The 15,343-nt window shown below is 39.5% G+C and overlaps 1 protein-coding gene across 6 annotated transcripts in view; it reads left to right on the forward strand.

The window, feature by feature from the left end:
* PTPRF (protein tyrosine phosphatase receptor type F) overlaps positions 1-15,343 on the forward strand; it is a 393,406-nt gene that overhangs the window by 192,635 nt on the left and 185,428 nt on the right. For all 6 annotated transcript variants that reach the window (XM_075039254.1, XM_075039258.1, XM_075039253.1 and 3 more), the window contains 2 exons: positions 142-287; positions 3,033-3,174. In XM_075039254.1, the coding sequence (XP_074895355.1) occupies positions 142-287; positions 3,033-3,174 (288 nt within the window). The remainder of the gene's footprint in view (positions 1-141; positions 288-3,032; positions 3,175-15,343) is intronic.

Here is a 15,343-nt window from a genome sequence, read left to right on the forward strand (position 1 = left end):
GCGCTGAATTTGTGTGGCTGAGGCCATTCAACCTGGATTTGTAGCAGGAGCACCAATTATCTTATAATTTAGATTAACATGACACATTCCTTGCTTATCTGATGTTGTGTCCTCATGGGGGTGATATGGTTATTTTTCCAGGCAAACCAACATTTATGAAAGCTCCTGAAGATCAGATTGGGATTTCTGGAGGAGTGGCCTCTTTTGTGTGTCAGGCAACAGGAGAGCCCAAACCTCGTATCACGTGGATGAAGAAGGGGAAGAAAGTCAGTTCTCAGCGGTTTGAGGTAATTACAAAAACCAAAAATTCGGTAATCAATCTAATGCTTGCAGGTCTTAATTACAGAATAATCATCATTGCAACCCAGGTATCTCTGCATCACTACAATACAGAGTCTAGAGCTTTAGAGTAAAGTAAATTTTCTTCCCTGCAGCAATCCAATCCGTAGAGCAGGCATTGTCCTTTGAGCATGACACTGGAAGCACACACATAGGACATCCTTCTTCAGATGGGAGACTGGGGCTCATGCTGAATTGGATGGCAAATAAGAGTTGGATCTAGCAGTAATTTTCTGTTTTCATTGTGAAAATTTATAAGGCACCTCCTTGGCCTGCTATCCCCATTGAAATTCAAAAGCGTGATGCCAAAACACTATTGGAAGGCTTTTGAAGGGATGGCTACTGCCATCCCTGCTACAGATGCGCTTGGAAGCAGAATGGTGAAGTCATCCTGAAGGGTGAATTGACTTCCCTGTGAACTAAAGTCGTGAGAGAAAGGAAGGGGGAAGAGCAGGTATCAGAAATGCTTTTGAAAAAGGGTCCAATCTGGTTCATATTTTAAATAGCAAATACATTTTCACTGACTTTCTCCACCTTTTTCTCCACTTTCCTTTTTTTTGGAGTTGGGCTCTTTTCTCTAAAACCGCCCTTGGAAATGTGACCCCTCTACCATTCTGCTGCCTTTCCTCTAATACCCTGTCTTTGATGTTCTTGCTTTTCTGACTGGAGCACAAGATGACTTTGCTGCCCAAAATGGATTGATTCAAGTCACCAATTTTAATCATTATTTTGTATGTGAGCAGAAAACCTGGATTAAAGTAATCAATTTTAATCTCGTTTTACATTGTTATTTTTCCCTAATAAAGGTTAAGTTTTGTTGTATAGTAACCATTTAAACACTCTAATTTGTAAGTAGATATAACCTTTATGGTGAATTCGATACTTACTGTGGCTGACCAGAGGGCTATGCCATATTGTATGCATTTATACCAGCAATTTCATACCTTTATTCACATCAGTTTTGATACATAGTTGAGGCATTTTTATTGTGTTAGGAGACAGTGAATAATATCTTTTTTTCTTTGCTAGGTAACTATTAATTTTACCTCATTACTAAGCTAGTCTTTATTTGGAGGAAAATTACAATTCAAATTAAATGAAAAAATTAATAAACAAACCTGATATACACATGCTGAGTTATTACACAAAAGAGGTATCTATTTTTAGCAAATGAACAGCATTTCTGGTCTCACTATCTGTCAGGTCCTTGGTAGTTGTAGCTCACTTCCTCTCACACAGTGTTTGTTCAAAGATTAGTAAGGGCAAAAGAGCTTTTCTGCTGTTTCATCTCTTAGCTTTTTAGTCTTTATCACTGAAGTGAATTAGTCTCTGCATCTGACTTTGTCTTGTTTTAAAATTTGGCAGTAGCGCTATTCTGTGTAAAGGTTATAGAAAGTTTAGCATTTTGTCACAGTTTCATATTTAATTTAAAATTGGGTATTTAGAAAAAAATATTTTAATTCCTTAAAATGTACTATGGTGATGTTCATATTTCTCTGTCCTGTCTGCTGCTACTTGACCCCAAATTAGAGTTTTTTACAAGCTGTTTCTATTGCTTAGAACAGAAAGGCTATTACTTCCAGCATGAAGAATAACAGGTTTTCAGGGGGCTTGGTTACCTTTTGATTTCTTTTTATTTCTTCTGTCACTGCAGAGTCTCATGATGCGCATTATTTTTCTCCTTCCTGTTTTCACTCATTTGGTCTTTCTGCTGTGAGAAGCACTCCTAAACAGGGCTCTTGAAAATAGGGTAAAAGTTTTGCATGGGGGTAGTGCAGGTCCTAGGCTGACATACATGTGTCTGAAACAAAGTATAGCTTAGTCTCTTCATCTTCCCCTGCAGTTCCCAAGTGACAGGAGGAGACTTGTGCCTTTCCTCATGCTGTCACCATCTGCAGTTCAGTTAATATTTCCAACTTTTGCTGTGCTCTGTAATAGGAGAAGGATGAGTTTGGCATTAATAGTGGCCGGAGGCTGTGCCTTCACAGTCTTGCCATTAGGGAGTAGCGTAAAGTGATCCAGCTGCAAACTAACAAATACCTCTTTCTTCCATGTGGAAGTTAGAGTAATGCATGTTACAGCTTAGCAGGATGGATGGAAAGGCAATGATTTATTAAGGACTTAATTTATTATGCTGGGGAAAGAATCATAATTACATCATTGTTGATTATGCCAGAGTTGCAAAGTACCTGATGCTGAAGGACATTAAAAGCCCTCACTTTCTGCTGGAGTTAGCATGCGCTGTAGGTGCTCAAGGTTTTATTCTAGTTTTGTTCCTATTTTCCTGGTAATCCCACAGGAGTATATCATTCTGCTCTTCCATCAAGGTGAAAGTTGGCACTAAATTGCTATCAGTGTGATTAGTAAAACCATTAGTGCAAATATGGCTCAGATGTTTTAAATCATCAGATCCACATCTTTATTACCAGGTTGATAATTTGTCAGCCTTAATTGATTCATAAAGAACCTCATTGGATCTTCATTTGTTCTGGCCTCCTCAGAGGACAAATATGTTCTTGACTCTGAAATTTTTGCATTCTGGACTTGAAACACTTGAGTAATTGTGTGGTATTTTACAGCTTACAGGGCTTGTTCTGGTTTGGTTTTTGTTTTTTAACCCCTGGATTGTTTTGACTTTCAGTTTTTGTTGCAGAAGATACCAATAAAGAAGTGCTTTCTTTTCATTGTTAAAGGTTATTGAGTTTGATGATGGATCAGGATCAGTTCTGCGGATACAGCCCCTGCGTGTTCATCGAGATGAAGCTATCTATGAGTGCACAGCAACCAATAGTGTTGGGGAGATAAACACGAGTGCCAAATTAACAGTGTTAGAAGGTAAGTGGGAAGTTTTTTCATGCCGTAGGTGGCAGAAGACATGGCTTTGGTAGCTACATGTTGGTGTGGTAGTTTTAGATGACATGATGATATTCTAGCTTGGTTTGAAAAAGCTGTGTTCATCCTGTATCATTTGCTATAATTTCCTCTAAGTGATAGAAGCTAATATTTTTCAGACAATCATGAAAAGATTGCAGATTCTGAACTTTAAAGGAAGTTTTAGTTGTATTATCTGAGGTGTGTCATTTCTAATTTGGAGGGCTAGCTAAAGAGACATTTCTATACTTTTCTCATCTGTCTGCTTTGATATAATACCCATCTTCAGGGTATCTAAGAATTGTATCTGATAGTCAGAAACTTAATCCATGTTGGTGCACCTTCTGGATTAAATTGGCACAGTTCTTGAATAGATTTTTCAGGTTACTCTTCAGATTTTGAGTTTGATGTGGAATTTAGCTGGGTCTACTTTTCACTGTAGTCACAACTTGTTATTCTGTTTCACCTGTTAAAGAATAGATTTTGATCCTTGCCTGCTATATGAGCAGGTTTTATTTTGCTTGCTATGTTGTTTCTTCTAAATAGAACGTTTTATGGAAGAACAGTGTAAGGCTTGTCATCAGCTGATGATTTTTTTTTATATTAGATTATCAGAATTATTGTCTGCTTTTAAGGAAATGTGTTTTTTTCAGCGCATCAATGTGTTGTAGTATTTGTTATATATAGGATAAAGGTACTGAGATGTTACAAATCTGGGGCATTTGGCTGAATAGATTTTTTTTTTTTTTCCCCACTTGGTTTACTAAGACAAGTAGGAAAAGGCTTAGGCAAATTGCTTGGTGTATATGGACTGATGTAGAAACTTTTGAGTAATGAAAAAACTAGACTGGAAAGAGTTTATTATTGTATGATTTTGAACCAGCGGAGACTGGTTATCCCAATGGTGAGTGTGCCAGCCATACATGACAAGTTACCTATTGTCCCTTGTTCTCCCATCCCCATTTCTAGTGTAGAGCTAATCATATTTTCCTCTCTGCTCTGTGACAAAGAATACATTAAACAACTGTAATGTGTTCAGACACTGTGGTGATGGGAATCATAGAAATCATTCAATACTAGAGGTGATTGTGTATCTTGTTTCTGGAGGTGGGGCATCTTAAAGGATCAGCTTGCTCCTCAGTAGTAATATTATTAAGAATAGGGTAACAGGTGCTATAGACTTGAAAATTATTGGGGAAAAAAAGCAGATCTTTTTTGTTACTTCTTGCCTTTGCAGCCATGTATGTGAGTGCATAAAGCTCAGTGGAGGTCTTTTGGCAGTTTATGTGCAGATCTGTATTTAAACGGTTCCTGCAACTGGATTTTTGTGATACTAGAAACTTGAATACCAAACTGTTCGAAGCACGTTCCAGTTTCCTTTGGTTGCAGTTGCCTTTATGTATCTTAGATATGTATGCACATGCACACACACGCTAATAATTTATTTGCTCTGTGTTAAATGTTCAAAGGCCCACAGAGACATGCGCTGCATAAAGGAGCACAACAGTATTTCTCAGCTCCATGGTGCTCCTGCTGATTTCCTGATGAGGTAAAACTTGCAGACCACCACATAAATATGGAATGTTAGGAAACACCAGAGACAGGAAAAGACATGCGTGCACACAATTTAAGAGCCACAGAAGAAAAAAGTCACTACCAGTCAGGCACAGAGCCTGCTTTTCTGTTTGGAAACTTGCTTTAATTGGGAGTAATGCTAGTTTAACATGATCCCATAAGGTCAAAAATGATCTGCAGGCTGGGGGGCTGTGTTTTCCTCTCTAACTGAAGAGTATCAACCCCTTGCTGGGCACTCTTGTAATGGGCAAAATTAAGAACCATTTGCTGTGTAACAGTTTGTATGTGCTCATGCATATAGAGTTGTGAACTTGATTACAGAGGATGAAGAGCTATATGTGCCTCTTATGTTGGCTAAATTTATGAAGAAGATGGGTTCTGTTATGATTATATTTCTCTTTTCTGGAAACTTCTATGGACAGGTCTGTATCTTTTTCAGTCATGCTATCTTACTGTTCTGTGTTGTTTGCCTTAGATTATGCCGTTTCTGCATTTTGGGAGTGTGAATTGTTTTTATTATTAATATTCCTTTGTTTGCTTATGTGTTGGCAAAGTCGATATTACAACTCAGTGCCCTCGTTGTGGTTGTGTTTAGTCTCAATGGCCTCCAAAAAATAGTGGTAAGTGGCCCACCTCTCTGTTATGCCGTCACTTTCCTAACAAGAATTTTGTAGAGGTATTTGAAAATGACACATTTCACATAGTACCCTTGATACCCCCAGGACTGTCAACTAGGATTGGATTTTTCTTCTGCTTCTGGGGTTAAAATAATTTCTGTAATTGCTCTCAGGTGGCAGTTTGAATGATGCAGACATTCTGCACTTCCTTTCAAGAATTTGACTAATGCAGTGGTCCCTGGTGCATGACAAAGCTCTATCACAGACGTCCTCATGGTTACATGCTGCTAAATACACAGCACATATTGATTTTTACATTAAAAATCCTTTATAACAATAAGTTTTAATGCTTCTTCACAATTTGGTCTTTAGAACATAGGCCTTAACATTAAATCCAGAAGTCACAGTCAGGGTTTAGCAGGCTGTTATTAGATGTCTTTGTAGCTAACTAATCTGGAGCTTTATTTTATTTAGATTTCTACAATGTTCTACAGATCAGAGGCAGATAATCCTTTCTAATTGCCAAATTATTCCATTCTGAATATTAAGTGAGAAGCATGAGTCCAGTCTCCTGGAGGAATCGGGAATTCTCACATAAGTGAATCTCTTCTAACAGTTCGGTTCCCTACTACCCTTTCATTCTCTGCTCCCATGTCTCTCATTTTTCCCTTCTAACTGCAAATCCTGTTGTGACCAAACTACGCATACTTAGTGTAACTGGAAATTATTTCTCCTGTTGATAGTAGGAGAAATAGACGTGCATATACCTTCTCTTCTCATTTCTCCTGGGTAGCTGATAAGCTGAATTATGTATGAGTCATATTGAACGTTTCTATCTTTTTTCCAATTATGACCTGAAGCAGCACAGAAGTACGTTCTTGCCTGCCTGGCAGAGGAGGAAAGCAGTACATGGAGGGGAGGGCTAGAATCAATAAGCTGACACACATTCCCAAGAAAAGCCTCGGGGACAGTTAGTGGCACTAACAAATTAATAAATATATTATTCAGTGGTAATGTGGAGAATTACAGGGCTTTTTAAATAGGGAGATTATATGAAATGTGAGTAGGAAGGATGCCAGCGTGGAAGAACGTGGCAGCAGGCTGATTGCAGGAGTGTCTATGTGGTGTGATTCCACAAGACTGCTTGTACGTTCAGCATTCCGGCTGTATTAGGGAAGGTGACGGTAACAGTGTTTGTCTGTAGTTGCCTGTACACCGAAGTATACATTTAGTCTGTGGTTTCCAGCAGTCTCCACCCAACAGGAAGATAGGGAAAAGCAGTGCAAAAAAAAAAAAAAAGTCTTCAAGGGGCAGGGAGGAGTATGATTCTTTGGGAAAGGAAGGAGGCTCAAATACAAAGTATATTGTCAGATTCAGTTACAGGTTTTGATTTCTAGAATTGGGAAACTATTTAATTGTAACTGGTCCTTTAATGCCCTGTAAGCAGTCTTTTTTCACTCCCCTGTGACCTAGAGCATACAGTCATATCCAAGTGACGCCGAATGTGTTTGGAGTTTCATCTCCCTTTGTTTTTAAGTAGGTTAAATGAAAATGAAAATACCATGTCCAATTTCCATTTCCAGCACAGATCTATGCAAATCCCCTATGCCCCTATCCCAGACTCCTAATCATGTGGCATGTAGTTTTCAGCCTGGAGAGTGCTGTGAGGCTCTGCAGGAAAGCAGCTCCTGGTAAAGAGGACAGATGGAAGAGCTGGGAAAGGGTTGCTTGCACACTGGGTTTCAGTCTCAAGGTAACCTGGCAAGTTAAGTTTTACTGGATGGCTTTGTGCTGACAGAAGTCAGGGAAGTTTTGGTCTGTTTCAGTGGACCCCTAGAAAGTTCCCAAGTGCAGCAGTTGTCCCCGGGGTGGGAAGCACCTCTACCTTATCGTAATTTGCTGTTTACTGAACCATGTCATGAGCTTAATTTCTTTCACCATCTGCCAGCTGCATTCCAGTTCCTGGGGTTACCCTGTTTGAAATGCTCTAAATGATAAACATTTGACTGTTACAAATGATTTCTGTGGAGAGCTAGATCTCAGAAGGCCTGAAACAATATGCCCTTTTTGTAAACACTCTTCTAAAAGTGATTTTGTCATTGGAATAGTAAACAGAAGTTAGCTATGTTTAATCCTTGTTTATGTTTGGTTAGTTACAAAAGGATCAGTTGGATCATTGTACTTTGGCTCATGTTTGTCTTCATTGGTTTTGCATCTTTTTGCCAAGAAGAACTTCTAGAGATGTGTTATAAAATGGAAACAATTATGGAAGGGAAATTTAATCCATTTGGATGCACTCATTTTGACTGTGTAAATGAATTAAGGCTCCCTGTACCCTGCTGCTCCTGGGATTGGTAGTAGTCTCTTCATGTCTCTGGTCAGGAGGGGACAGGTCTTTCCTCTACATGTTTCATGTTCATTAACTGTTCCAACTTCCTTTGGTCTCTCCCTGGGAAGAAAGACTGCTGTGATGGCAGAGGTCCTACTCCTATTCTTTGCTCTCTACACAAGCAATCCAAATAGTACTTTCTTTCTGTATGAGGCAGGCAGTTAATGGACCTCTGTAACTAATGCATTTCCAAGAGCTGCAGCACAGTGAGCCTCCACGTGCTTCACTGCTTAGGAAAATGTCCTAAAATACAGTGATGCACAGAGAAATGAAGAAGCCTGAGTGTGTTTGCTTTGGGTTAGATAGTGGCATATCCCATGCTTGTTAAAAAGGGAAACATTAAGCCAATTATTCATGGTGGCCTCATTGAGAAGTTTAGGTTGTCACCTAGAAGAATGTAAATCCCAGCTCACATGGACTTATGCTATTAAGGTATAAACAGTGTTCACAAGGAAAGAGTGTATTGTGCTGCTTGACAGCAGGTCACCTCGTATTGGTCTGGTAAGTCAATTTAGGACCCCTGTCATGCTGCTAAGAACACTAGTAATTTCTCAGGTACTGAACAGTGGCTAGAAGAATCCTAAAAGTTCAAGGGGAGAGGGATGGTATCTTCGTCCCATAGCACACAGAAGATTAAGCAGAATTGGCAATCTGTTTAAATTAGTCTCTGTCAATTTTCTTGGTCTGTTTTACTTGTATCACCATTATGTCCCATGCTGTCAATACTTAGGCTGCCACAGTATCTGAAGAACTGCTCCAGCTATTTAATTTCCAGTATCTGTAGAGCACCGATCATCTCAACCCAAGTGTGAAACTCGTGGTTCTCTTAATTTTATTTATTTACCTTCAAAGATTGGATTCAAGAAGAACATTAGTTTTACACTTTTAGTTTATTTTTTATACTATTTAACAAGAAAGACTTCCTTGGCTGTGAATGAGAGACAAAGAGATTATTTTCTCAGCTGAAGAAAAGTTTTAAGTTTTGTTGGTCTCTCTTCCAAACAGGAGAGTCATCAGATCTTTAGAACATATCAGACCCAAATGCCATAATTTCCATTTCTTATCTCTAAATGATTAACTAATGGCACATAACCATATAATGTATCCATGACAGCAAGTTCCATCAGAAGACTGCCATGCACTAAGGTTAACATCCAGGTTCATTCCGCAAGTTTATGAAGCAAGAAATACAACCTTTGAAAAGTTTTATATGAAATATCACATAGTTAATGCCAAGCTGAACCCTTTGGAGCTGTGCACTCCCATAAAACCTTGTGTCTGAAAAGGTACTGACCTCTTAATCTTGAGAACATTTTTCTTTTACAGCAAGTGGCTGTTTCTGCATATTGCCTCTCAAATGAGGTCCTATGAGATTACATCTGTAATAGGATGGGATGTTGTCACATTCTTATCAGCAAGCTAATGGTGTCAATGATATTGCAATACCTAAAAGCAGCACCTGCAATTCAGGAAGGACTTCCCAGATAAAAACAAGTGAGCTTTAAGTGTCAAACAAACAAGAAGGAAGTATATTCTACAGAATTCTACAAAAGCTCTAACGCAGGGTGCGTATTGCCAAGTACTAGATAGCTTGAAGTTCTAAGTGTGCAGTTGTAGTAGTAAGTGTGCAGTTATATCCTGTAAAAAGACTTCTAAGAGTTCCTTGTTTCACACAATTGATTTATTCCAAGTTTATTCAGCAGTTTATAAGCACTGACTTTGGTACTGGAAATCATGTTCAGCTAAATTTTGTTGCCAATAATAGTTGTCCCCTTTCAACTTGCTCCATTTCTCAAATCCCTTGTGAAGATATTCAGAAATGTGGATGCTCATTCAGAGCCTTGTGGCAACCTACTGGTATTTTCCATCTGTTAGGAAAATTGATAATTGAGCCCTGGGCATTATTTTCTCTTTTCCTGGGCTCAGGGTGTAGAGGCAGGTTGCTTTTTACTCTATGCTATCTTATAGCTTCCTGGGAGACTGTCATGGAAAGTTTGTCAGGCTATTCTCTTACTGCTGCTCTTCTATCAAAACGTTCAGCCTATTCCAATAGGTAAATGAGGCACAAACAGATTAGTTTAATTCTCTGGCAGAGATGCACTCACACAGGCAGGTTCCTGTCTTGTTGGGGAGACGTCCCTGTGGGTTGTCATCTCCCAGCTGAGACCAGGGATGGCCAGATGACTGCTGCTGCATCTCTGTTACAGTTTGAAATCAGACAGGTTAGATTAGATCATCTGTGGTTTAAACTAATCTGTTTTAACTCCCTGTTGGAACAGATCATTGGTCCCAGGTGGGAGGCAGCAACTACCAGCACTGCCTTTCACATCACTGCAGAAAGGCTGGCATTCCCATGTGCCCTGACCCCTGTGGCCACAATGACATCCGAAAGCTTAGACAGAGCTGGGATTTTGGTGGTGTCGGTAGGCAGTAAACCAGGGCAGAAACTTGGCTCAGGCCTAGGGTAAAAAGAGTGGTAGCCTAGAAAGGGCAGGAGAGTGGAGCAACAAAGTGAAGGCTGCCAAGAAGGAGATGTGTGTCCTATAAGCTTTTTGAACTAGATACGATGGAGGAAGAAAAGGCAGGAATAACATAGGTGTAAGGTAACAGACTGTAAATCTTGAAGTAAATAGATTTGTTGGAAAAATGAGGGTGTTTAGGTTGAGATGTGTGCTAGCCAGTGTCCTAATCTGCACCAGAAAGTGGCCAAGACTCTTGCAGTAAAATCCCCACATCATTTCATAGATGATCTGCCAATCTTCTTTTCAATTTTTCTGTTCTTATTGGTCCTATACTGCACCTGTTCCTGTTTGATTTCAGGTACATTTTTTTTGAACACACCCAACTGAAGATGTGCACACAAGGAGCCTTGCAAGTGTCTTTTCAAAAGCACTCATGGATCCATGGATTTTGGAGATACACCATCAGATGTATGCTAGGGTCCTAGTTGCTTTTTTCAATGAGTTGGTCACTGGCTAGCATAGCATCTCTGTGTTTCTCTAATGCACCCGCATTTGTCTTGTCTCCTTTTGTTTATGAGCAATATGTGCCAGGCTTATAGCAAAAATTCTTATTATTTCTTAGGTTTGTTCCTATTATCCCTGTCACTTAAGGTGATTTGGCTGCTCTTGCCTTTTTTTTTTTTTTTTTGACTGTCCTCTTTATTTACAGCATCTCTGCAACACTGTCAATTTAATACCCACCTTTTGTGCAGAGGTTGTTAATGCATCCAGTCATTTAAAAACTATATTTGAGGAACTTGTTGATAGAGACCATTGTTGCACTACTAATACAAAAAATAGTGAACAAGAGAGTGGATCTGATTCGGTGTCAGTGAGCCCTGATTTGGCTCTCAAAATGTTTATGTGGTAATAACAGGCTGACGCTGGACCTGGTGATTCTTAGATAATAAATTGAATTTGGAGGACTGGCAGCCAGAATAAAATACTTTTATTGATGAATTGTGTATACATGGATCTAGAAGTCTTTCCGAGAAGGGGGGGGGGGGGCGACACAGGAAAATTCACAATTATAACTTAATCAGTTTCTTATTGTAAAAGGCACTTTAATGGAAATGTATTTAGTTCACCTGGAACAGGTAAACAAAAAGATAGTTCCTTTAGATAATTTGAGGAACTGTAACTGTAAACTTTGTCAAAAATCACATTTTATGTCAGATTTAACATCTACTGGTGACCATCAGAAGTTAAAATAATAGGTCTTTATTATCAGGTGTTTCAAAAGACCCTTCTTATTGCTGGATCTCTTTCAATATACCTTGTTCTGAGAGTGTCTGTAGCAACCTGTTATTGACAGATGTGCTCTCTGTAGCTTGTATGTCAGTCCTGCTGATATCTCCTGCTGACTAATAAAGTTAGTTGCTGGTATGTATTTGTAGAGTCTTTGAAGTCTATTAGGTTGTGGAGTAGCCTTCTGAAAGAGTTAGTAGCTCGTTGTTTGAACTATTGGAAATTAATGGGAAACGCTGCTTGATACACATATGGATTATCTGCTTTGGTTCCAAGGAAAAAGGGAAAGGCAAGAGCAAGATGTCCTGAAAAGCCTTTCTGAGTCCTTAACTACTTTGGCAAAATTATCTTCTGTATCTGCTCATAACCAAGAGACTTTTTGCTCCAAGCTTAGTGACCTGTTGTCATTTACTGGTATGCCATGACTTACACAGGCACTTAAGAAGACATAGCACCACAGTGATCTTCTGTAACTTCTTCTGCAGAAGTGGGAGAATATATCCACTTAATAGAACTGGAAAGTAAGTTCTTAAATGGAAAATGGAGCATGGAGAGAACAGAATGTGATAACCATGACCGTAGGGAATGCAGTGCTTACAGCTACGAAAGCATAAATCTCTGCATGCAAGAAAGTTTCTATACAGTCATCTTGGGCTTACATTCTGTGCCTTATCTTCTTCCTCTCCCTAAAATAAAAAAAATTTAAAAAAATCACAGCCCTAATTAAATCATTCTTGGAGAAATCACTATTTTAAAATGAAAGCCAGAAAACCATGAAACTGGAATATCAACACATGCTAATAACATGCATGTAGCAACAACAGCTGTTCAGAAGAGAGGATGTCTATATAGGGAATAGCATACTTCATGTGTCACTTACCGTATCTGTGGAAGAGAACATTTCACAAATACTTTAACCTCTTCTCCTGCAGAAAAAGGAATAGCATATAATTGCTACTGATGGGCCACCTTTTGATCTTGGTCTGAGATGTTGACTGTACAAAACAAAGCTGGCTTTGCATTAAAGACCTGTAATATTGATCATTCTGATAGTTGGTTTCTGTGCATCGTGCTTATTCACAAGTCCCACATCTAGTTGTCCTTACAAGTTGTCCTCTTGTTGATCTTGTATTGTTTTTATATAGTCTGGTGTCAGGAAGGCTCTACATTTGTGATGCTTATTAAAATCCAGAGCAAAAGGAATAATTGGCCCTAATTTTTGATCCAAGGAAGTAATTATTGTGACCGTTCATTGTTAATTTGTTATTTGAGCTGTTAGTGACTAAAATATGTTTTGTATAAAGATGATCTAAAATACATGCATTCCACTTGCTATCTTAGAAGCCCAGAGAATCTTTATAAAAGTATTAATCTTGTAGTAGTAAAACAACACCCACCCTGTAGAGTTTTCTAACAGCTGTTTATTCTTGTGGATATTTCGGTTGGATAATAAAGTAGTGACTCTTTCTGGCACTCTCACCTGCTCATATTCTTTCTGCCCAGAGCTCCAGAATAGCTCTTTCAAATCCTTTATCCTAAGGAAAGCCAGTGGGTGTGAGGTATAATAAGATCTGTCTTTTCAAGATCATCTAGCGCCTTGATGAGGCAGGTTGGATGATGCCATGGGAAAACACTGCAATGTATTCATCTGTCATGCTAATCCTGTGCTCTGTTCCTTCAATCCTTTTATCACAAGGGTCCAGCCTGGATGAAACCGTTCCAAGTTCTTGGTGTATGTGTTGAGTGGAGAAGTCCAAATAGTAATCAGAGCTATAACTTTATCCAGCTATAGTGTATGAAAGTTCACTGTTGTGTTGCTGTTCCAAGCTGGGACTGGGGGGAATTTCCCTGCAATAAGAGTACCTGTCAGCACAGGATGCAGAATGCTTTAAGTAAAACTAGCTACACAAAGCGCTACACACAACAGAGCTGGCATTATGACCTTTTAGCTACTTTGAGACCACTGGAAAGGCACTGGAAACATTAACCTGTTGGAGACCTTAAAAACCCAAATTCTTGCTTTTTGATACTACAGCTCCAAAGGTGCTTTGTTTACAAGCAAGGCAATACTGGAATTTATTTTTCTATATCTCTTTGTTTTAAACAGTGCCACAGTTGGTCCCAGTGAGGAGAAAGTCCTTGGAGAGAGAACAGAAATTATAAACATATTGATGAAAAATGCATAAACTGCACACGGGGTGGTATTAACAAAAGCTGTTGTAGGGGAAGGTAATGAATTGGGGAATGAATAGTCCAAGATGACAGGATATCCGGCATAAAGAAGGGCAGACAAAGAAGGTCAGGAGGAGGATCAGAATGAGCCTTTTAAAGTGAGCCTACATCTCCCTCACTTTGAGTCCCAGCAGGGAAGAGTAGTGCATGCCAGCAGTGCTACAATTCAAGGAAGTGCCTTCCATATAGAGCTCCGTGCCTAACCTGTGACGAACAAGCCAGGCAAAGCAGAGAGCTTGCTGTCTCTTGAAGCCTGTCTGGAAGGGAGACAAGAGCCCAGCTGAACCCCTGGCAAGTACCGATCTGCTGAAAGCCTACATATGGTAGAGATCAAAATGGTTCACCTGGAAGAGCGAAGAGGTCAGCAGAGAGTGCCCTTGCTTGTGTGGACCATTCTCTGTAAGAAGATTGGGTGTTGTCTTCTGCCTCCTGCCAGGAGGTTAATTAGGGCAGCTTTTTCTTCTGTAAGAATATCACTGATGTGAAACCTAGCTAGATTATGCACGGAGATGTGTCATCAGCAAACCCAGCATTAAAGCTGTTGAATGGGTTGGCGCTGGGGGGAAACTCAGTGTGTGTTCTTTAAATGATTTGGGTGCTTGATTTGGATATGAATTTGTCACTTCAAAAAGTAGCATTGCAGAGAACCTTAGCTGATGCTTCGCCTACAGGAATAATGTGGCCTCATGGAAAAAATAGCAGTTGTTTTGCCTAAAGGTGGTAGGCTTAATCAGAGTCCACCTGATTGGCATGTAGTGCATCTCCTAACATTGTAACTTCTGCCTGCCCTGTGCTCATAGTCCTGAGGAAGAAATTGCTGGTCAGATGAGTAGTACCTAGACTTGAATTTGGCAAACATTAATAAAATCTTTATCTTTTGCAATAGGACTTCTAAAGGGGGCGGGGAGAAAAGGATTCTGAAGGATTCATGTTTTTACTAATTAGACACTAAAAATGATAGACGTGCTAAAAAAAAAATACTAAAATAACCCTTAGTTCTTGCCCCGGGCGTGGATTTACTAGCTTTAGTTTGTTGTTCAGTTCGGTTCATTGATCTTGTCACAATTGATGATTCATTAAGTTGTGACTACTGTAGAAATTACAGTGCACAGATGTAGCTGTACTGCACATCTGTGTGTTCCCAGTGTGTTAATGATTTAAAAATGCACTTTCTGTCTGGCCATCCACTGTGCTTCAAGTGCCAACTGACATTCTGTATTACTGAGCCATTTGTTGTGGTTGGCAGAGGGAAAGTCTTTTGGTTCTCCTTGTACCTTTTTTGTTACTTTTATCTGTATTTCAGATAGCTGGATTTGATTTTCCCAGCAACCTTGGCCTTGCAGAATGCGAGTTGTGATGTCTGTCTCTTTCTGCAGGCTGCCGCCTTTTTCAATGTCACATGCTTTCTCCTGGTGTTTGCTTACAGCAGATGGGGTTATTTCCTGCACCGAGTCATGAGGAATGTGTCAGGCTCAAAAGGATGATTTGCTGGTTTCCTGACTTGCTCGGGATTCTGAATTTTAATTTTTGAAGTTTGACTGAGGTGTTGTTGACTTGGTTCCTAGCTTGAT

This window comes from Buteo buteo, chromosome 10 (assembly GCF_964188355.1).
Source record: "Buteo buteo chromosome 10, bButBut1.hap1.1, whole genome shotgun sequence".
Classification (NCBI taxonomy): domain Eukaryota; kingdom Metazoa; phylum Chordata; class Aves; order Accipitriformes; family Accipitridae; genus Buteo; species Buteo buteo.